Source organism: Oncorhynchus clarkii, chromosome 3 (assembly GCF_045791955.1).
Source record: "Oncorhynchus clarkii lewisi isolate Uvic-CL-2024 chromosome 3, UVic_Ocla_1.0, whole genome shotgun sequence".
Lineage (NCBI taxonomy): Eukaryota > Metazoa > Chordata > Actinopteri > Salmoniformes > Salmonidae > Oncorhynchus > Oncorhynchus clarkii.
In genome coordinates, this window is record NC_092149.1 from 72,188,891 (window position 1) to 72,210,868 (window position 21,978).

At 43.6% G+C, this 21,978-nt stretch overlaps 1 protein-coding gene across 1 annotated transcript; it reads left to right on the forward strand.

Annotated features, from left to right (window-relative positions):
- Nucleotides 1–12,485: 12,485 nt before the first annotated feature.
- LOC139406123 (zona pellucida sperm-binding protein 3-like) lies at nucleotides 12,486–15,303 on the forward strand. The gene is made up of 9 exons (XM_071148601.1): nucleotides 12,486–12,932; nucleotides 13,052–13,170; nucleotides 13,260–13,363; nucleotides 13,470–13,647; nucleotides 13,882–13,999; nucleotides 14,337–14,428; nucleotides 14,513–14,604; nucleotides 14,898–15,047; nucleotides 15,167–15,303. Exons 1-9 carry the CDS (start codon nucleotides 12,495–12,497, stop codon nucleotides 15,301–15,303), a joined length of 1,428 nt encoding a protein of 475 aa, XP_071004702.1. The 5' UTR covers nucleotides 12,486–12,494.
- Nucleotides 15,304–21,978: the final 6,675 nt, after the last annotated feature.

Below are 21,978 nucleotides of genomic sequence, written 5' to 3' on the forward strand. Positions count from 1 at the left end.
AGGAGAGAGACAGACAGAGACAAGAGGAGAGAAAGACAGACAGACAGACAGACAGACAGACAGACAGACAGACAGACAGACAGACAGACAGACCCTTGAATTGAATTGAGAGAGAGGGGGACAGAGACAGACAGACATAGAGAGCAGTGCTCCCCATGTGGCTGCCTGTTTCTCCTATTACTACCCAGACTCTGCTGTAGATAGTGAAGTAGGGCTCTGTCTGAGGAGGTCTGCTTCTCATTTCAGCATAGTGGGGCTTTAGAGAGGAGTCTAATGGCTGACTCGAGTCTTAACCCTGTCACTCCAAACCTGCCCTGCCACCCCCAACCACCAAGCCCCACACTGAGCCTCTCAGTCACACTCACACCATACCATTAAATATGAAACAGCCCGTCGCTGTCTCATGTCAGCCCCTTATGGCTTGGCACTCAGAGCCGGAATGGAGGCCAATGCAGGCTGATGTCGAGACATTCATTAGAGCCGGAATTACCGTGTGAGTGTGCTTTGGGCTGTATCGATCTTAATCCATGGTATAAAGGATCTGTCAGGGGTCTGGGCTGAGAATGTGTGACTCCTCAGAGGATAAAATACAGTTGATACGCTGAACTTGGAAGAAGATGGCGCCAACAGGGATGGTCGCCTCGCTTTGTGTTCTTGGAAACTATGCAGTATTTTGTTTTTTTATGTATTATTTCTTACACTGTTACCACAGGAAATCTTAAGTCTTAATACATACAGCCGGGTAGAACTATTGGATATAAGAGCAACCTCAACTTATCAACATTATGACCAGGAATACGACTTTCCCGAAGCGGATCCTCTGTTTGGACCACCACCCAGGACAATGGATCGGATCCCAGTAGGCGACCCAAAACAACGGCGCCGCAGAAGGGGCAGACCGAGCGGTCTTCTGGTCAGGCTCCATAGATGGGCACATCGCTCACCGCTCCCGGGTATACTACTCACCAATGTCCAGTCTCTTGACAACAAGATAGACAAAATTCGAGCAAGGGTTGCCATCCAGAGAGACATCAGAGATTGTATCATTCTCTGTTTCATGGAAACATGACTCACTCGGGATATGTTATCAGAGTCAGTACAGCCACCCGGTTTCTTCACGCATCGCACCGGCAGAAACAAACATCTCTCTGGTAAGAAGAACGGCGGCGGTGTATGCCTTATGACTAACGAGTTGTGGTGTGATCATAACAACATACAGGAACTCAAGTCCTTGTGTTCACCTGACCTAGAACTCCTTACAATCAAATGCCGACCACATTATCTACCAAGAGAATTATCTTTGATTATAATCACAGTCGTGTATATCCCCCCCAAGCAGACACCTTGACGGCCCTGAAAGAACTTCATTGGACTCTATGTAAACTGGAAACCACATATCCTGAGGCTGCATTTATTGTAGCTGGGGATTTTAACAAGGCTAATCTGAAAACAAGTCTCCCTACATTTGTTCAGGATATTGAATGCGCGACCCTGGCTGGTAAAATTCTGTATTATTGCTACTCTATTTTCCGTGACGCATACAAAGCCCTCCCTCGCCCTCCTTTCTGGCAAATCTCATCACGACTCCATTTTGTTGCTCCCAGCCTATAGACAAAAACTAAAACAGGAAATACCCATGCTCAGGTCTGTTCAACACTGGTCCGACGGATCTAATTCCACGCTTCAAGATTGCTTCGATCACGTGGACTGGGATATGTTCCAGATAGCCTCAGACAACAACATTGATGTATGTGTCTGAATTCACCACAATAGAGTGTGGTTCAAAGATGGGATATACTGTAGCTACAGCGTGTTATTAACCTACAGTTCAGTGAGTCACTTCCACAATTTATGAGAGTCGTACTGTATGTTTATCTCAGTATGTTAGGTTTAGCTCTCCACCTGCTGAGCTCTAACCCAAAAGGCAGTGTGTTAGAAGCTTAAAAGTACTAAAGTCTAAGGGGGATTCCCTTTTATGCACTTCTCTCTATGATTATTCTGACCTTGACTTTAAGCATGAGAATAGCATGCTATTCACCAGCTATTCATTTGAGGTGGAGCAGGAGGGCAGCTAGACATTGGTGGTTGATTACACACTTTTCCTGCCTGTCAATCTCAATCCAGCTGCTGTAAATCCAGCTCACGCCCCCTAACATACTGTACACATTGTACACATGCGCATGCACGCAAGCACACACAGCCCCTGCATTTCTTTCACAGGTGGTAATTGATTGTTTTTTTAATGTGTCCTCTGACAGAGTGAAAGGATAACACATGGGTCATATATATCTCCCTCTGTCTTCACCTCTACACCTCCATTTCTCACTCTCTCTCTCACTTTCTCTCCCTCACTTTTTCTCAGTCCACTCCTGCCCAACTCGCCCCATCTCTTTCTTCCACTCCATTGCTCTCTCGCCATCTCTGCTTCACTCTGTATTTGTCATCTCTCTGTCTCCTGGTAGCCTGCTGTGGCAGTTCATCATTTTTAATGACTGACCTGTTGTTAACCCTTTTTCATGTCTGGCCCAAACAGAGGGACTAATTTACTGCCCAGTCAAAACACCCCATGGCCAGCGGAAAACAGATCCATCACAGCACACTTATATGGTTCATCTCTGCATTATCTAATAAACATACATTCAAACCTCTCCCCTGATAAATAGTTACTGCTCTTAAAAGTGTCAAATCCATTTAATACATTGATTTGGCTCATTGTAAGGGGTCTACTATGTCAGAGTCACTGTAGGTTCTACTGTGTGCTTAATTTGAGTTACTATTGGTTCCTTTTGGATATTTTCAACCAGTGCCTTTAAAAACTTCTGTTGATTTGTGTGTTTCACAACTGTCGCTCCAGCTTCTAACACAGTGCCAGAAAGGTTTTTCTGAATGGATATTTGTAGTTTTGCTCCCTGAGAGATCCAGATGTGATCTTCCGGACAGCCTGGCTCTGGGACTGGCAAGAGAGTACCCACTTCCTAGCATTGTGGGGAAAATAGCTTTCCTACCAGTCAGAATGTGGGAGAAGAGAATCATGGAGGACAATAGCAGAGCAGGATGGGTACAGGACTGGAGATCTCCCTCAAGACATACCTCAGACAAACACTTAAACTATTTCTGATAATCATGGCTACTTCCGAGCCTGTACATGCTTAAGTATAACTACTCTTGATTTGGCAAATGTTAGATGCCAGAAACCTCAATTATATGTTCAGGGAAAGCTCCTGGTCCTACCTCATAAACACACTGTCATAAACACTGCAAAAAGCATCACCTCCCCCTTATCTGTGTGGTTTTGCTTCCTATGTTCTGGAAAAGCCTTCCCAGTTAACCCCTCGCGTTCTGACCATGTTCCCGGTGTGCCTCTGCTGTGTGGTGAGGGGCGTGTGGCAAGGGTAAAGTTCAGAAGAAATGAGGATGCTCGCACTGGCTCCAAACACCACATAGGAGTCATAGATCAAAGAGGCCTCTTAAGCCTTGTTCACAATACAGGACTTCATGCTCAAATCAGTTTTGGAAACTGACTGTCCAAACAGCAAGTTACAAGTAACCAATTCGGATTTGTGTGTGTTCAGACAGCAGTCATTTGCTGACGTGCTATGGTAGTTGTCATAGTAATGACTGGTGTGTGCACAGGGGGATTGGTGGTAGTGTTTGTGCTTGCTATCACTCAGAAGTTAAGTAGCAAGCTAAGGCAGGGTCTGTCCTGGGCCAAGACCAAATTTGGGAACCCCTGAGATAAGGTGACAACAATGCCTGCCATGGACGTTTTGCAGTTGCTTCAAATGTTCAAAATAGTGTAGGAACACTTTTAAAGCTTCAAAGGATAAGATGACCGAACTTTCAAAACAAGTCATTTTTGGCTAGCTACAGTAGTCAACTAGTTAGGTAGCCATTTAGCTTTCTAGCACATTCACTCATTTGTTTGTAAAAACAATTAAGCTAGTTAGCTACCACGTGTTCTTGTCAAACTGTCAGAGTACCTAGCAAGCTACAAGATATGGCAAATAAGTCTAAAAACCACTTGAGGGCAAATAAATCAGATTTTACCATTCAGACTTGTCGCATGACAAGGAATCATATTTGTATCTGATTTCAAACCACCTACGAAGGAAACTGATTCCTGGCCATGCGGACAAGTCTGAATGGTAAAATCTGATTTATTTGCACTCAAATGCTTTTTGGCTGTTCAGACTGCAGGAAACATAACAGATTAGATTATGAAAAACCCCAAAAAGGACTTGAACAAGGCTTTTCACAACAAGCAGTCGCAGGTACATTGCCTGGCTGATGCGCGAGCTGCGACTCACTGGTCTGGAAATTCTGGCTTGTAAAAGGGGGAGGATAGCTCAAATTTTGAGCAAATTTTTGATTGGTTCTCATATGCACGCTATTTGCATGCGCAACGCCCCCCATGCTTCCTCGTCAATTTGCGACGCTGCACTAGAGCCAAGATAAAGTTAGACTATCTGGCTAACTAAAACTGTAGGGAAAACAACTCAATGATAGAGCTTTCTGAAAAGAAGATAGAGAGATGACACTGCCACATAGTAACGACCAGGGATTTAATTAAAATAGGAGTAACTTGAAGCATTTCCAGCCTTTGTGTGAGGGGAGGATGTACTGTATATTAGCGGTCCTGCCAACTGGCTTTGGGTAAAAGCCTAATTTACCAGCTAGCTAGTTCTAGTCTTTAAGAAGCAATGAAAACATCCTCTACATGCTAATGTCCATGGTGGATAGAGGAACAAATCCGCGAGGCAACAGCCCTGGGTCTCAGAGCGGTGGTTGTGGAGGAAGACAAGAATGCTATATGGGAAAGTAAATGCAACCTTGTCTTCGGAAGTCCGGAGAGCCGGTTGGGGAAGACAGGGAGAGATGTGTTGGATTCAGTCCAATACAGCTCCAAAATTGTCGGAATTATTAAGGATGAAGTTCATATGGCCTACATCAATGGTGGATCCTCAGAGGAGGAAAGAGAGGACCATCCTCAGTGAATTTCATAAAACCTTTAATTGTAAAATATTTAAAAGTAAAAAAAAATTATAAAATGATACTAACTATAATCACGTCACCAACCTCTGTAGGGTAGCACCATTGTGTAGCCAGAGTACAGCAATTTTTCGTCCTCCTCTGGGTATATTGACTTCAATACAAAACGTAGGAGGCTCATGGTTCTCACCCCCTTCCATAGACTTACACACTAATTATGACAGCTTCTATCTCAAGGCCATCAGACTGTTAAATAGCCATCACTAGCACATTAGAGGCTGCTGCCCTATATACATAGATTTGAAATCACTGGCCACTTTAATAATTGGAACACTAGTCACTTTAATAATGTTTACATATTTTGCATTACTCATCTCATTTGTATATACTGTATTCTATCCTATTCTACTGTGTCTTAATATATGTCGCTCTGACATTGCTCGTCCAAAAATAATATATTCATAAATCCATTAATTTACTTTAGATTGTGTGTATTGTTAGATATCACTTGTTATAAATTAATGCACTGTTGGAGCTAGAACCACAAGCATTTTGCTACACTCGCAATAACATCTGCTAAACACGTGTATGTGACAAATAACATTTGATTTGAACTTCTGGAGTACATCCTCCAGCCTAGCAGAGTTTTTGCAGATGAGCTCTTGCTGCAGTGCTCTTGCAGCATGACATGTCCACCCAATCAAAGGATCAGAGAATTAATCTAATACTGAAAGCATAAACTACATCTAGCTAGCACTGCAGTGTATAAAATGTGGTGAGTATAGAGAGAAAGACAATAGTTGAATAGTTTAACAAATTAATTCAATCCAAAATTAAGGAGAAGCAAGAGAGATTGTCATTTTTTTTCAGTTTCACTTGCTTAGCTAGAAAATGCAGCTAGCTAGTTTAGCGTACTGAAACGCCCTGCTCATACAAATGGATGCTATGTTGGCTAGCTAGCTATGACTATCCAATACAACACTTGAACTCTTCCAAGTCAAGGTAAGCTTTTGAACTCTTCCAAGTCAAGGTAATATTTTGAACTCTTCCAAGTCAAGGTATTACTAATTTATTGCAAACGTACAGTAACGTTACTGCAAGATTGTAGCGGGTTTACTAATGCGTTAGTTCGATTAGCTATGCTGACTATGATGTTACTTTAGCTAATATGGTGACAAAAGATGTAGGCTGTGTGTAGCGGTTATGACATGGTTTGGAAAGTTTTTTTCACCTGGTCACATTCAGCCGATGTGTTGTGTATTGAAGTCCACAAGCGAAGGGAAGAGAAGGAATACAATGTGGCTTATTAGGGGTGGATCGGGACTGGACACCGTGCCTGGACTGGGCACCGGTGCAGAGGAATGCTCCGGCCTAGGAGCGGGACTGGGGAGGCGCACTGGAGGCCGGGTGTGGGGAGATGGCACCAACATACCGGGCTGGGGAGAAGCACTGGAGGCCTGGTGCATGGAGCCGGCACAGGTGCCACTGGACTGGTGAAACGCACTTCAGGGAGAGTGCAGGGAGCTGGCACAGGACGTACCGGACTGGGGAGGCGCACAGGCCTCCAGTGCGTGGAGCTGGCACAGGACGTACCGGCTGGCACAGGACTTACCGGACTGGGGAGGCGCACTGGAGGCCTGGTGCGTCTTGACCTACTACACCATAGAGAAACAAGGGCTCTCTATGGTCAGGGCGTGACACTAAACCTATCTATAGTACAATGGAATATGAATGAGAGTAATCCAATATGCTGTAATAGAAATAAGGCCTTGCTCATGGAGAGAAAAAAAAATCGCCCTCCCTCATCTTAAATGGCACTGACCGCCACTGGCCTACATATGGTATGTACAATGACTTGAACTTTACTACGATGGTATAGAATGGCACTGCGATGGATACATGTAATTATAGTGATGACGACACACCAGTGAATGATTGATTGCAATTTTTGTTTTTGTACAAACGTAATGAGTAATAAGTGTTTGTTTGCATGATAGGCTTATAAGACATTGAGTAGCCTGTTGGTAAAGGATGTCTTCTTATTGTCAGCGAGAGAGAGAGAGAATATTGTCTGGTTTAGGAAGGGAATGTCTATGGAGATTCCTGGAGATCTCAGGTCTAAATCACTTGACGAGAGGGATAATGTGTCTGTGCATGAACTAGGTGTCGAACAGCCTGCATGAGAAGTCTGAGCACAAACAATAGATCAAAGCAATCAATCTATACTACTGGTAATTTTGGTAAATAACTTGTGGTTGTGCAACCCTATGTGCAGATGTGATTGAGTAGTTGGGCGCTTTACTGTGCTGTGTTGCTCCTGTAATGTTGTTATACTTCCCCTCTCCAGGCAGTGGTCTCTCTGCGATTAAACTGACTCACGGGATGCGGTCTCATGAAAAGGAGATCTGACCAACACGGAAAAGACAACAAAGCCTCGGCAGGCCTGCATCTGGACACACACACACACACACACTAACCCTGTTTCCATGGGGGTACTAAGGAACAACTGCTACACATTAGCACTTGGGTATGCATGCATGTAAACACAGAATGAGCCAGAACATGAGTGAGACATATGGGTTCGGTTTGTCATGCCATTCTCTCTATCTATCTCTATTTCTAAGTTTGCTTGACGTCAGTACAGACCTGCTTTTTTGGGGAGTCTTTTTGTGTGTGGTATGTGTGGACTGGTACAGGGCATTGCAAGATGGTAGCAGTCCAGTGTGAAGATATACACTGAACAAATATATAAACACAACATGCAACAATTTCAAAGATTTTACTGAGTTACAGTTCATATAAGGAACTTAGTAAATTGAAATAAATTCATTAGGCCCTAGTCTATGGATTTCACATGACTGGGAATGCAGATATGGATCTGTTGGTCACAGATCCCTTAAAAAAATGGTAGGGATGTGGATCAGACAACCAGTCCGGATCTGGTGTGACCCCTATTTGCCTCATGCAGCATGACACATCTCTTTGCGTAGAGTTGATCAGGCTGTTGATTATGGCCTGTGGCTGGGCAAAGTTTCTGGATATTGGCGGGAACTGGAACATGCTGCCATACATCAATCCAGAGCATCCCAAACATGCTCATGGAGTGACATTTCTGTTGAGTATGCAGGACATTTTCAGGTTCCAGGAATTCAGTACAGATCCTTGAGATAGGGGGCTGTGCATTAGCATGCTGAAACATGAGGTGATGGCGGTGGATGACTGGCACAACAATGGGCCTCAGGATCTGCTCACCGTGTCTGTATGCATTCAAATTGACATCGATAAAATGTTATTGTGTTTGTTGTCTGTAGCTTATGCCTGCCCATAACATAATCCACCTCCACCATAGAGCACTCTGTTCACAATTTTGACATCCGCAAACCGCTCGCCCACACGTCGCCATACACGTGGGTCTGCTGTTGTGAGACTGGTTGGGCATACTGACAAATTCTCTAAAGCAACGTTGGATGTTGTTTATGGTAAAGAAATTTACATTAAATTATCTGGCAACAGCTCTGGTGGACAATCCTACAGTCAGCGTGCCAATTGCACGCTCCCTCAAAACTTGAGACATCTGTGGAATTATGTTGTGTGACAAAACAGCACATTTTAGTGTGGCCTTTTATTGTCCCCAGCACAAGTTGCACCTGTGTAATGATCGTGCCGTTTAATTAGCTTCTTGATTTGCCACACTTGTCAGGTATATTTGTGTACATCATGTTAGAGAAATAAGCTTTTTGTGTGTCTGGAACATTTCTGGGGTCTTTTATTTCAGCTCATTAAACATGGGATAAACACTTTTTATTTGTTGCGTTTTAAATGTTTGTTCAGTGTATGTTTGGCCCATGCTGATGTGTTTTCAGACTGTTGATGGTGTATCATGTGTTGCTCTTACTGGAATGTTTCTCAGTTCACTGTAAAGGTACATGTATTATGCTCAGTATGTTGTGAAGGTAAGGCACAGATGAAGTCGGAAGTTTACATATACTTAGGTTGGAGTCATTAAAACTCGTTTTTCAACCACTCCACAAATTTCTTGTCAATAACAAACTATAGTTTTGGCAAGTCAGTTAGGACATCTACTTTGTAAATGACACAAGTAATTTTTCCAACAATTGTTTACAGACAGATTATTTCACTTATAACTCACTGTATCACAATACCAGTGGGTAAGAAGTTTACATACACTAAGTTGACTGCCTTTAAGCAGCTTGGAAAATTCCAGAAAATGATGTCATGGCTTTAGAAACCTCTGATGGGCTAATTGAAATCATTTGAGTCAATTGGAGGTGTACCTATGAATGTATTTCAAGGCCTACCTGCAAACTTCGTGCCTCTTTGCTTGACATCTTGGGAAAATCAAAAGAATTGTAGACCTCCACAAGTCTGGTTCATCCTTGGGAGCAATTTCCAAACGCCTGAAGGCAACACGTTCATCTGTACAAACAATAGTACGCAAATATGATCACCATGGGACCACGCAGCCGTCATACCGCTCAGGAAGGAGACACGTTCTGTGTGAAAAGTGCAAATCAATACCAGAACAACAGCAAAGGACCTTGTGAAGATGCTGGAGGAAACAGGTACAAAGTATCTATATCCACAGTAAAACAAGGCCTATATTGACATAACCTGAAAGGCCGCTCAGCAAGGATGAAGCCACTGCTCAAAAACCACCATAAAAAAGGCCAGACTACGGTTTGCTACTGCACATGGGGACAAAGATTGTACTTTTTGGAGAAATGTCCTCTGGTCTGATGAAACAAAAATTAAACTGTTTGCCCATAATGACCATTGTTATGTTTGGAGGACAAAGGGGGAGGCTTGCAAGCTGAAGAACACCATCCCAACCGTGAAGCACGGGTGTTGAAGCATCATGTTGTGGGGGTGCTTTGCTACAGGAGGGACTTGTGAACTTCACAAAATAGATGGCTTCACGAGGAAGGAAAATTATGTGGATATATTGAAACAACATCTCAAGACATCAGTCAGGAAGTTAAAGCTTGATCGCAAATGGGTCTTCCAAATGGACAATGGCCCCAAGCATACTTCCAAAGTTGTGGCAAAATGGCTTAAGGACATCAAAGTCAAGGTATTGGAGTGGCCATCGCAAAGCCCTGACCTCAATCCCATTGAACATTGGGGGTAAAAACTGAAAAAGTGTGTGCAAGCAAGGAGGCCTACAAACCTGACTCAGTTACACCAGCTCTGTCAGGAGGAATGGGACAAAATTCACCCAACTTATTATGGGAAGCTTGTGGAAGGCTACCCAAAACGTTTGACCCAAGTTAAACAATTTACAAGCAATGCTACCAAATACTAATTGAGTGTATGTAACCTTCTGACCCACCGGGAATGTATGTAAACTTCTGTGATGAATGTGATGAAAGAAACAAAAGCTGAATTAAATCATTCTCTCTACTATTATTCTGACATTTCACATTCTTAAAATAAAGTGGTGATCCTAACTAACCTAAGACAGGGAATTTTTCCTCGGATAAAATGTCAGGAATTGTAAAAAACTGAGTTTAAATGTATTTCGCTGAGGTGTATGTAAACTTCCGACTTCAAATGTATGTCATATGTTTTGCCTGGGGATATGTTTATTGTGAGTGTTGCCTATATCATGTGTTGTGCTGGGGGGTACACACTGAGTATACAAAACATTATGAACACCTGCTCCTTCCATGACAGACTGACCAGGTGAATCCAGATGAAAGCTATGATCCCTTATTGATGTTACATGTTAAATCCACTTAGATCTGTGTAGATGAAGGGGAGGGGACAGGTTAAAGAAGGATGCTTAAGCCTTGAGACAATTGAGACATGGATTGTGTATGTATGCCATTCGGAGCGTGAATGGGCAATATTAAATATTTAAGTGCCTTTGAACGGGGTATGGTAGTAGGTACCAGGCTCACTGGTTTGTGTCAACAACTGCAACGGTGCTGGGTTTTTCACCCTCAACTTTTTCCCCTTTGTGTCAAGGATGGTTCACCACCCAAAGGACAACCAACCAACTTGACACAACTGTGGGAAGCATTGGAGTCAACGTGGGCCAGCATCCCTGTGGAACGCTTTCGACACCTTGTCGAGTCCATGCCTCGATGAATTGAGGCTGTTCTGATGGCAAAAGCGGGGTGAAACTCATTATTAGGGAGGTGTTCCTAATGTTTTTATGCTCACTGTATTTCTCACTGTGTTGTGCAGTAGTGGAAAAAGTATCCAATTGTCATACTTGAGTAAAAGTAAAGATACCTTAATAGAAAATGACTCAAGTAAAAGTGAAAGTCACCCAGTAAAATACTATTTGAGGAAAAGTTTAAAAGATACTTTAAATATAGTTAAGTATCAAAAGTAAATGTAATTGCTAAAATGTATCATAAGTTAAAGTGTAAATAATTTAAAATTCCTTGTATTAAGCAAGCCAGATGGCACCATCTTGTTGATTTAATTTACTGAGAGCTGGGGCACGCTCCAACACTAACCCATAGTTTACAAACAAAGCATTTGTGTTTAGGGAATCCGCCAGATCAGGTAGTAGGGATGACCAGGGATGTTCTCTAGATAAGTGTGTGAACTTGACCATTTTCCTGTTCTGCTAAGCATTTAAAATGTAACGAGTACTTTTGGGTGTCAGGAAAACTGTATGGAGCAAAAAGTTTATTTTGGAATGCAGTGAAGTAAAAGTTGTCAAAAATATAAATGGTAAAGTAAAGTACTTTAAAATACTTTTTTTTTTTTACTTAAGTACTTTACACCACTGATGTTGTCTAAGGTTAGATATCAGACTGGGGCACACAGGCTCCAGGGGTTTATAACTGCACGAAGGAAACATCTGCAGCCCACCTTTAAAAGGTCCCCTCGTATATCGCAGACCATGCGGTTTACAGAGTGAACAGATGTCACAAACACTTTCATGTACACACACATTTTCATTCCAGAAGCATCAATGATGCTCAGGGTTGGGAAATGGGAGGTATTACTGCCATCTTGTGGTAATTGTACAGTGTTCCAGTGCATTTTATGAAAACGAACCATGGGTTCAACCTTGGTGTAAATACTGAATGGAACAATTTACTATAGGAAGGGAACATTGATACATTTTTCATGTTTTACTTGTTACACTTGAAATCCATTTACAAAGACAAAGATGCTGATATTATCTGCGCTGAAAGTGTGAGTAATGACTGATCTCCCATGACGGGATTGGTAAAAGCTATGTGATGGAACCCTTGTTTTCAACCATCTTAGATTGTGTTAAATCAGTGATAACTTCAAGGAATGGAAAAAAGGCTTTTTCAAAGTGTAAGAACAGAGCCAATCAGTGTGTTTAAACAATGCTGACAGGTGTGTGTAATAATCTTAGCTGGTAGGCAATTCACAAAACGAGAAACAGGGAGGAGCCATGTAACTATAAAAGATGTTCTTAGTACAGAGAGGTCTTTATTGTGGTTGCTGTAAAGCAGACCATAGTCATAATAATCATCATCATCAACATCATCATGGGGCAACTGGAGCGAGGATCTCTATATTTATTTGTGCTTCTCTGTTTGGGCTGGGTTTGTGAAGCACATTGGAACTCACAGAGAGGGCCTGCTAGACAACCGTTATCATTGAACTATGATGATGTGTCACCAACTAAACCTGAGCTTAGGGAGCAAGTCCCGGCCCAAACCAGGCCCCAGGTCACAGCCCGGCCTCCTGATCCCCAGTCTGTTGTGAAGGTGTTGTTGACCCCTCCAGAGCTTGTCAGGAGTGTGGGGGCCCGCTGTGGGGAGAGCAGGGTGCGGGTGGAGGCCAAACTGGACCTGTTTGGGACGGGCCAGCTAGTGAAGGCGGAGGATGTCTCCCTGGGAGGTTGCGTCTCCACGGAGTTGGACCTCTCAGCCCAGGTCCTGCTGTTTGAGTCGGAGCTGCACACCTGTGGAAGTGTGCTGAAGGTAAGAGCTTCGGTGTTTGGATTAGCTTACTAGTCATTTCATGCGGTTCTACATGTACTGTGATTTCTTCCACTGCATAAAGGTTACTTAAATATGGTGACTGTTTTTTGGGGTGTAAGATGACAGAGGACTACCTTGTCTATGCCTTCACCCTGATCTACACCCCAACACCGGAAGGTGCCAATTCCATTGTCAGAACCAATGATGCCACAGTCTGCATTGAGTGCCACTATCTGAGGTGTGTGGCGTACTATAGTTCCAGAATCAATGTACCATTATACTATGATCTCAATGGAAACATGATACCTTACCCTCTGCCTACCCCAGGAGACTCAATGTGAGCAGCAATGCCCTGAGGCCCACCTGGCTTCCCTATAGTGCTACCAAAGTAGCTGAGGACTCCCTGACCTTTACCCTTGCACTCATGAATGGTGGGTAATCATCTGGGCTCAATAGAGCACACCTACTGTTAATCCATCTATGCATATCTGCTCTGTTTACTGTACAGTCAGTGCATCTGTTTAAAATGTTTCATAGACGACTGGAAGTATGAGCGGTCATCTAATGTCTACTTCCTGGGAGACATTATTCATCTGGTGGCGTCTGTGCAGCAGTATCACCATGTGCCCATGCGTGTGTTTGTGGACAGCTGTGTGGCCACCCTGGTCCCTGACACCAACTCTGCTCCCAAATATGACTTTATCCAGAACCATGGGTAAGGGCCAATATGGAGGTATATTTTATTGTATTTAAATTTGCATTAACCCCCCCCTCCTGCAACAGTCTTGAATTTAGACTTCCCTCAATGAGTGCTTTCCACACCTCACTCTTGTACTAAGGAAATGAATGTGAACCCTTATCCCTATATAGCTATGGTAGCACGCAAGTAGCTACCAACAGAGGGACCAGGATGTCCCACTACCCTCCTAACCTACCTTTGTCCCTCCAGGTGTGTAACTGATGCCCTGCAGACAGGCTCTGTCTCCCAGTTCCTGGTCCGCTCTCAGCTGGACAGACTCCACCTCCAGCTAGAGGCCTTCCGCTTCCAGCAGCAGACCAGCCCCAATGTGAGTCACTTTGTCTGGGCTCCGGACAGGCCTTTCATGGGGTTATACCATTATGGTGTTTACTTAAAACATGCCAAATCTGGGCCTGTATTCAGTGTCTCAGAGTAATTCTAATCTAGAATTAGGTCTTTTCTCAAATGTGTTGTTTCTAAGGTCAAACGGATCCTAGTTCAGCACTTCTGAGACACATTGAATGTGGGCCCATATGTATGCACGGCTTAGGACTTAATGTAAATATCAGAAACAAAGTTAATGTATCTGACTTGGGATGTATGCACTGCATATGGTGTGTGGAGTCCACATTACATTTCCAGCAGTTAATAGCAATCTCTCATAGATCTACATCACCTGTAGCCTGAAGGCCTCTGTAGCAACTGCTCCCCTAGACATGGAGCACAAGGCCTGCTCCTTCTCTTCAGGATCCAACCGGTATGCATGGGCTTCTCTTTGGCATTGGTATTGTTAGAGGCCTATCAATGGTATAGCGTCATAATCCCCTCCACTTTTCTCCAGCTGGGTAGGAGCTGACGGGGATGATGCGGTGTGTGGCTGCTGTCAGACTTCCTGTGGCAAGAGGAAGGGGAGGAGTCTGCCCTCTGATACAGGTATGGTTGTGTTCCCCCTCAGATTCTGCTGATGCATGCCAGATCTTACAATGCCTGGATAGGTATTTTGCATGTCAACTAACATGTTATAGCAATCTGGTGACCAACGACATGGTACGCGACCATTGGTTAATGCATGCAACATCTGAGCAGGGGAATGCTTGAAGATGTAGAAAAGCATAATTGTGCTAGAATGAATCTGACCTATATGGTGGAAGGTTGGTTAAGTGATTTCAATGGCTAAATTAGCCTTATACAAGAGCTATGTGTGACTGGTGTTGTTCTCTCTCCAGATGTAGTGTGGGAAGAGGATGCTATGCTGGGGCCAATCCTTATCCAAGACACCTACGTGAAATGGGAAAAGGAAGTACATGCTGGAGAGCAGCAAGTGCAGGCTGAAGCACAGCACTCTCATATGTTGGCTGAGGATCCATCTGAAGCGGGTAACTATGCTACAACACAAACTTTAACTTAATTGAGTTGTGTTAATCTTAACATGAACTGTTCCATGTAGCCTGAGCATTGTTAGATCATGTTAAATCCAAGTCCTTTTGTATCCTAGGTGTCTCTGCAGAGGCAGTTGTGGTGGGATTGGTGATGGTGTTGGGCCTTCTCTGTGTGGGCATTCTGGTAACCGTCCTGTACATGAGGAACAAGCCCAATACCTACTCCAGTGATTTACCCACAACCTTTAACTGAAATTAATAATAAACATGGCAGCAATGCATTTTATCTACCTACCTGGGTGCTGTGTTTTTTATTTTGTCTTTGCTTGGAGGTGGTTCACTGACTTGATGTTGATGGCCAGCAGAATGCATGATGGGCTTCTTGCTGCCACTCCTCCACTAGATGGAGGCAGATGTTAGCCTGCTGTGCCAGTTGATTTGTTTGTAATTATCTTAGACTTCATGGTTGACTCATTTGGTTTCCCATTGTCTGACATGTTTCATTGAATGTGAATGATGAGCATCCCAGATGGCGGTCCATGAGTTGTGGCTGTATTTTGGAAGGACTCGGTGCCTCAAAGGCACACAAACACTAAAAGTAAACCAAATGAATGTCACTGATCTAATCACAGTAACAAACACAATTTACTGTTAATCCTTTAGCACTGGCACAACATTGCTCATTTGGGTAGCAAACCAATTAAACTGACCAGCCAATGCTGACTGGTTAAGGTGTGGTGATGGGTGCGTTCACTTAATTAACTCATAAGTGACCAAAGATTGTACCTTCAGAGTACATTGCTTAAGAGTCCACAATCTTGTCATTTCAGTTATTACGGTCAACCTGGTCAGTCTTACACCTGTTGGACTGACTACTGTGCTGCAAGTATCAGTCATGCTGACATCATGGTGTCATGACACAACTTATCCACCAAGGAGTAGAATTCTGTTCTCAGGTCCCATGTGTGGTTCATAAGAGGCGCATCTGGGAACCCGCATATACCATCTAAGGTTCAATGCAGCTAATTTAATCATTTCTGGGTGACTAAGTACCTTACTGTGATTTGAGTTCCATTTAAATTTGCCTAAAATGGCTCTTCGGCATAACTACATGTCCAAAAGTTGCTCATCAAGCATCCAATTGCAAAATCATGATTTAATATGGTTGGGCAATTAGGCCTGGCTTGCATTCCATAATCATCTCAAAGGTGTTTGAGGTCAGGTCTCTGTGCAGGCCAGTTTTTCCACACCCATCTCAACAAGCCATTTCTGTATGGACCTCGCTTTGTGCATGGGGGCATTGTCATGCTGTAATGGGAAAGGGCCTTCCCCCAAACTGTTGTGACAAGTTGTCAGCACAAAATCGTCTGTCATATGCTGTAGCGTTAACATTTCCCTTCACTGGCACTAAGGGGCCTACCCCGACCCATTATTCCTCCAGTTGGAACTATTCAGTGGGGCAGGTAGTTGTCTTGGCAGCTGCCAAACCCAGATTTGTCCATCAGACTGCCAGATGGTGAAGCGTGATTCATCACTCCAGAGAACGAGTTTCCACTGCTCCAGAGTCCAATGGCGGCAAGCTTTACACCACTCCAGCCAATGCTTGGCATAGAAACCCATTTAATGAACAGGGGACAGAATATTTTTACGCACTTCAGGACTCGGCGGTCCTGTTCTGTGAGCTTGTGTGGCCAATCCACTTTGCTGTCGAGCCGTTGCTGCTTGCGTTTCCATTTCACAATAACAGTACTTACAGACTGGGGCAGCTCTAGCAGGGCAGAAATCTGACTGCAAAGGTCAAAGGAATTTGTTGGAAAGGTGGCATCCTGTGACGGTGTCACTGAAAGTTACTGGGCTCTTCAGTTCGGTTTATTCTTATGTTAGTCTATAAATATTGCGTGGTGGTGTGCTTGCTTTTATTCACCTGTCAGCAACGGGTGTGGCTGAAACAGCCGAATCCACTCATTTGAAGGGGTGTTCACATACTGGTGTATTCTCAAGCAAGAATTTTGCTAGGGCTATTTGGGGTGTAGATTGAGTGGCGAGGAGAAAACTAGCCCTCATTGGCAGAGGTTTGGAACTATTAACCAATTTACCACAATGGGATGTCACCATGGAAAGCTGAAATTCCTCCCCATGCAAACCTGCTGATTAGAAGATCCTGTGTATAATGTATTTTCTATCAGGAAATAACACTAGTTTCAAAAGCTGTTGTACAATATGGAAAAACTGAAGTTCGACTGCCTTACACAGGTTGTGATGGTACCAGGTGCCGCATCGATTAATGGTATGTTAGCCATGTTGTTCACTTTTATTTTATTAGCATTCCTGCTGTTTTGAGCCATCATCCATTGATCATTTGTGTATATTCTGATGGTGGCAATATCGCAGTTATAATACTGTAGGCTCGACCAGGGTTGGGTAGGTTACTTTCTAAATGCAATCTGTTACTATCAAAAAGAAATGAGGACCAAGGCACTCTTCATATAATTAATTAAAATGCCTTTTTATTTTGTGCTAAGAGCAATCCGTTACTAGTTACCTTTCCAAAACTGTAAACAGTAACGTACCTTTTTGAGTTTCTAAATGTAAAACTAATCCAATAAGTAATCTAGTTGTTCAAAAGTATCTGATTACTTGTAATCAGCTACTCCCCAACCTTAGGCCTATGTATTGGGAACACACAGGCTACATTATAAGGAAATTCTGATGAAATGCTCGGGCTACATGGAACAACTTCCAATAGAGGCGTTAGATGTGGTCTCGTTGTCTCTCGTTTCCTTGCAATGCTGTCAAACAGTGTTAAATTATCGGTTTTATTTGAGATGGATTCCAACATTATTGGTGTGGCTTGTTATGCATATATACTGAACAAAAATATAAACGCAACATGCAACAATTTCAACGATTTTACTGAGTTACAGTTCATATAAGGATACAGTCAATTTAAATAAAGTCATTAGGCCCTAATCTATTAATTTCACATGACTGGGTAGGGGTGCAGCCATGGGTGAGCCTGGGAGGGCGTAGGCCCAACCACTTGGGAGCCAGGCCCACCCACTGGGGAGCCAGGCTTAGTCAATCAGAATTAGTTTTTCCCCACAAAAGGGATATATTACAGACAGAGTTACCTCAGTTTCATTAGCTGTCCAGGTGGCTGGTCTCAGGTGATCCCGCAGGAAAAAGAGCCGGACGTGGAGGTCCTGGGCTGGCGTGGTTATACGTGGTCTGTGGTTGTGAGGCCGGTTGGACGTATTGCCAAATATTCCAAAACGATGTTAGCAACAGCGCTCGTGGACATTCCTGCAGTCAGCATGCCAATTGCACGCTCCCTCAAAACTTGAGACATCTGTGGCATTGTGTTGTGTGACAAAACTGCACATTTTTGAGTGGCCTGTTATTGTCCCCAACACAAGGTGCACCTGTGTAATGGTCATGCTGTTTAGTCAGCTTCTTGATATGCCACACCTGTCAGGTGGATGGATTATCTTGGCAAAGGAGAAACGCTCACTAACAGGGATGTGAACAAATTTGGAGACAAATATGCTTTTTGTGAGTATGGACAATTTCTGGGATCTCTTATTCAGCTCATGAAACATGGGACCAACACTTTACATGCTACGTTTTTATTTTTGTTCAGTATAAATCCTTCTGTTCTCGTGACACCATCCAATAATGTAGGCTTACGAGCAGACAAAAAAAAGCGGCCTATGAGGTTTGTATGTAGGCCTATATCTTGGTTAGGCATGGTAGGGAACCATGAGATTTTCCTGTCCTATAGTTAACTTCAACTTCAACACATTTTTTGTCACTGGATCTGGTAAATCACATTCAGCGCACAAACTGAGCAATCGATTTGCATGTGTTATTCCACAGTGTGTGGACTTCCCAAGAAAAAAGAACAGTTAAAATGTCCAAACAAACCCTAATTTTCCATCCTTCGGTCTACAGCTGTGGGTTTATAAATAATGGGATTGGTTTTTGGGCAGGTTCGGGTCCGTCCATCCATCCTTGAAGGGAATGGCTCGGTTCTGCTGCTAGATTCGATTAATTCCCGTTCCGTCACTCTTCATTCCCCGTCCCCCAGTTGCATCCCTTTGCTCCGTATAATATTATAACAATCAGCCACGGCTTTGGTGGAGGCGCGAGGAGATGGGCAGATGGCGCGTAATTAGGTTGAGGCGCAAGCCAGGGGAGACTACGCCCCCGGGTCTCGAGGGAGAGACTGTTTCTAGAAGTGCAGGTGCGTTGGGTTTTGATCAAAAACGGCCTAGCAGAACTGTCCGAGATTTAAAGCATCAAAAAAACTATCCTCTCACCAGAAGAGCAACTTCTCAAAAGCGTGTTTACTTAATTAGAGAACGTGGATGCTCCAATTAAGTCCATGGAGTTAAAACAGGGGGATTGATTGGTTCCACCACTTAATAGTGTTCATGACATTTTGTCCTACCAAATATGTCCAAACCTCAAATTGATGGATGTCACAGCAGGACACTTTTAAGAGCTGTCAATTTAAACTACAATTCAAGACCATGGACAGCTTCGTGGAGCCACACCAATGCTCGTCCATGGTGCTGATTTTGAGCTCAATTTTCGTCAATCTTTCAGTAGAGCCAATAACGGTGTGCTGTCCATGGGGCTGAATTATTTGGCGCTCCCGCGGGTTAGTGTGACCTCATCATCCCATAATAAATCGTCCTGTGGTAGGCCTATGTGTGTAAATTATACACAGACAATCGAGATAGAAGATGGCACGAAGCCCTGTTTCCCCATGGCACACAAACATCGAATCATGCTAACAACGTCACCATGGGAGTCGGTCTAAAGCAGACTGCTGGGTGAGACAGATATGCAGATATACTTTAGGTCCTCATCAGACAGGTAGCAGGTCCAATTTATCTCCATAAATAGTCCATATGAAATAGAATGTCTTTACAGTTTCATAAGAAATGCAGCAGAAATTGGGTATAGCATTGAGTTGTGCAGTAGCGTTTTGCAAGGCCCTACTCCTTCCTGTACAAGCTCATCCTGGCTCATCCTGCCTGTAGACAAATACATTAGGCCCAGATTTATCATAATGGTAGAATAAGGGTCTGACTTAGCCAACAGCTGTGACCCAGGGTTACCTAGCAACAGGTTAAGCCCAGAAAATAGTGTATTCACTCTTAGAAACCCGTTTTTGGGGGGTTCTAACCTTTTGGTTCTTTGGATGGGATTAAAGAACACTACTAAAAAAGGTTCATATATAGACACGCAGTGGCCAGTTTATTAGGTACACCACCCGTTCACGAAAATGGTTTGCTCCTACAAACAGTGTCACATGGCCATGGCTTGCTATATAAAGCAGGCAGACAGGCATTGAAGCATTCAGTTACTGTTTGATTGAATGTTAGAATGGGCAAAACTAGTGGCCTAAGCGACTTTGAGCGTGATATGCTCATCAGTGCCTAGTGAGCCGGTTCCAGTATCTCAGAAGCGGCCGGCCTCCTGACAGTGTCTAGGGTTTACTGAGACTGCCACAAACAAAAAACATCCAGTCAGCAGAAGACCTATGGGCAAAAACAGCTTGTTGATGAGTGGTCGATGGAGAATGGCAAGAATCGTGCAAGCTAACAGGTGGGTCACAAACAGGCAAATAATGGCGCAGTACAACAGTGGTGTGCAGAACAGCATCTCGGAATGCACAACCCGTTGGTCCTTGTCACAAATGGGCTATTGCAGCAGACGACCATACCGTGTTCCACTCCTATCAGCTAAAAACAAGAAGAACAACACTGGACAGTTGAGGAGTGGAAAAACATTGCCTGGCCTGACAAATCCCTGTTACTCTTGCGTCATGCTGATGGCAGAGTCAGAATTTTGCGTAAGCAGCATGAGCCATGGCCCCATCCCTCCTGGTGTCAACAGTACAGGCTGGTGGTGGTGGTGTAATGGTGTGGGGAAGTTTTCCTGGCACAGGAAAGGTCTCTTGATACCTATTCAGCGATGTTTCCATTCCCACAAAAAATTCAAGCTGTTCTGCAGGCAAAGGGGGTTCGACCCAGTACTAGATTGGGGCAACTAATGACCAGAAGATACATTTCTGTTGTTCACTGTAACTAATGACCAACGTGTATTGACGAGGGCCATTATTCAAACAAAGAGATTCCCCCCGAGCCACCAACGCAAGTAATGACAATAACTTCTGAAAACTATGCTGGTGTACATTTGTCCATTATTTGTTAATTAAAATACATTCTTAGCTCAAAATATGACTATTTTATAGTTGTAGCCATAATTCATAAATTGCACCATGTAGGGTTCTATATGGAACCATTTAGGTTCAGTGAAGTTCTGGACTAAAAAGCTCTTTCAATGCTTTAGTCCTAAACTAGGCTTAATCAGTGTCTGGAAAATTGGATAGATCCCTAGAGGGAGAGATGGGCATCTATGGAGACAGAGACATACAACAGACTCACTCAGAGACTCACTCAGAGCTTACAGGCAAACACACATCTGTGGAAGTGAGCAAACAGACAAGAGTGGTCCTGTCGCACAGTCACACACACACACACACACACAAACACACACACACACACATATATATAGACACATTCACGCACACACATTCTGCATGTCCCAGTGCAGCACACATACTGTAAGTGATGTCAGCCTGTATAGATTATACTGAGCTGCGTGACGACCTTCAGAGCACAGTGTGTCACAGTCAGGACTGAATAAATGCATTAGACCCTGAGTTTACTGCATAGTCGTATAGTGGAAAGGTCACACACATCCTCCAAGGGAGTGTGTTACTCTCCTTATCTCCTGTCCTCTGCTTTACTCCTCTCCTCTCCTATTCACTCTTTTCCTGCCTCCTCCCTACATCTCCTTTCACTCCTCTCTGCCTTTTTCTTCTCCTCTCAAGGATGATTGGGCACCCATCTTT

Coding starts and splice junctions, on each gene's coding strand:
- LOC139406123 (XM_071148601.1), top strand. CDS start 12,495: ATGGGGCAACTGGAGCGAGGATCTCTATATTTATTTGTGCTTCTCTGT. Junction 12,933..13,051: donor CCTGTGGAAGTGTGCTGAAG/GTAAGAGCTTCG, acceptor TTGGGGTGTAAG/ATGACAGAGGACTACCTTGT. Junction 14,000..14,336: donor AGCAGCAGACCAGCCCCAAT/GTGAGTCACTTT, acceptor AATCTCTCATAG/ATCTACATCACCTGTAGCCT.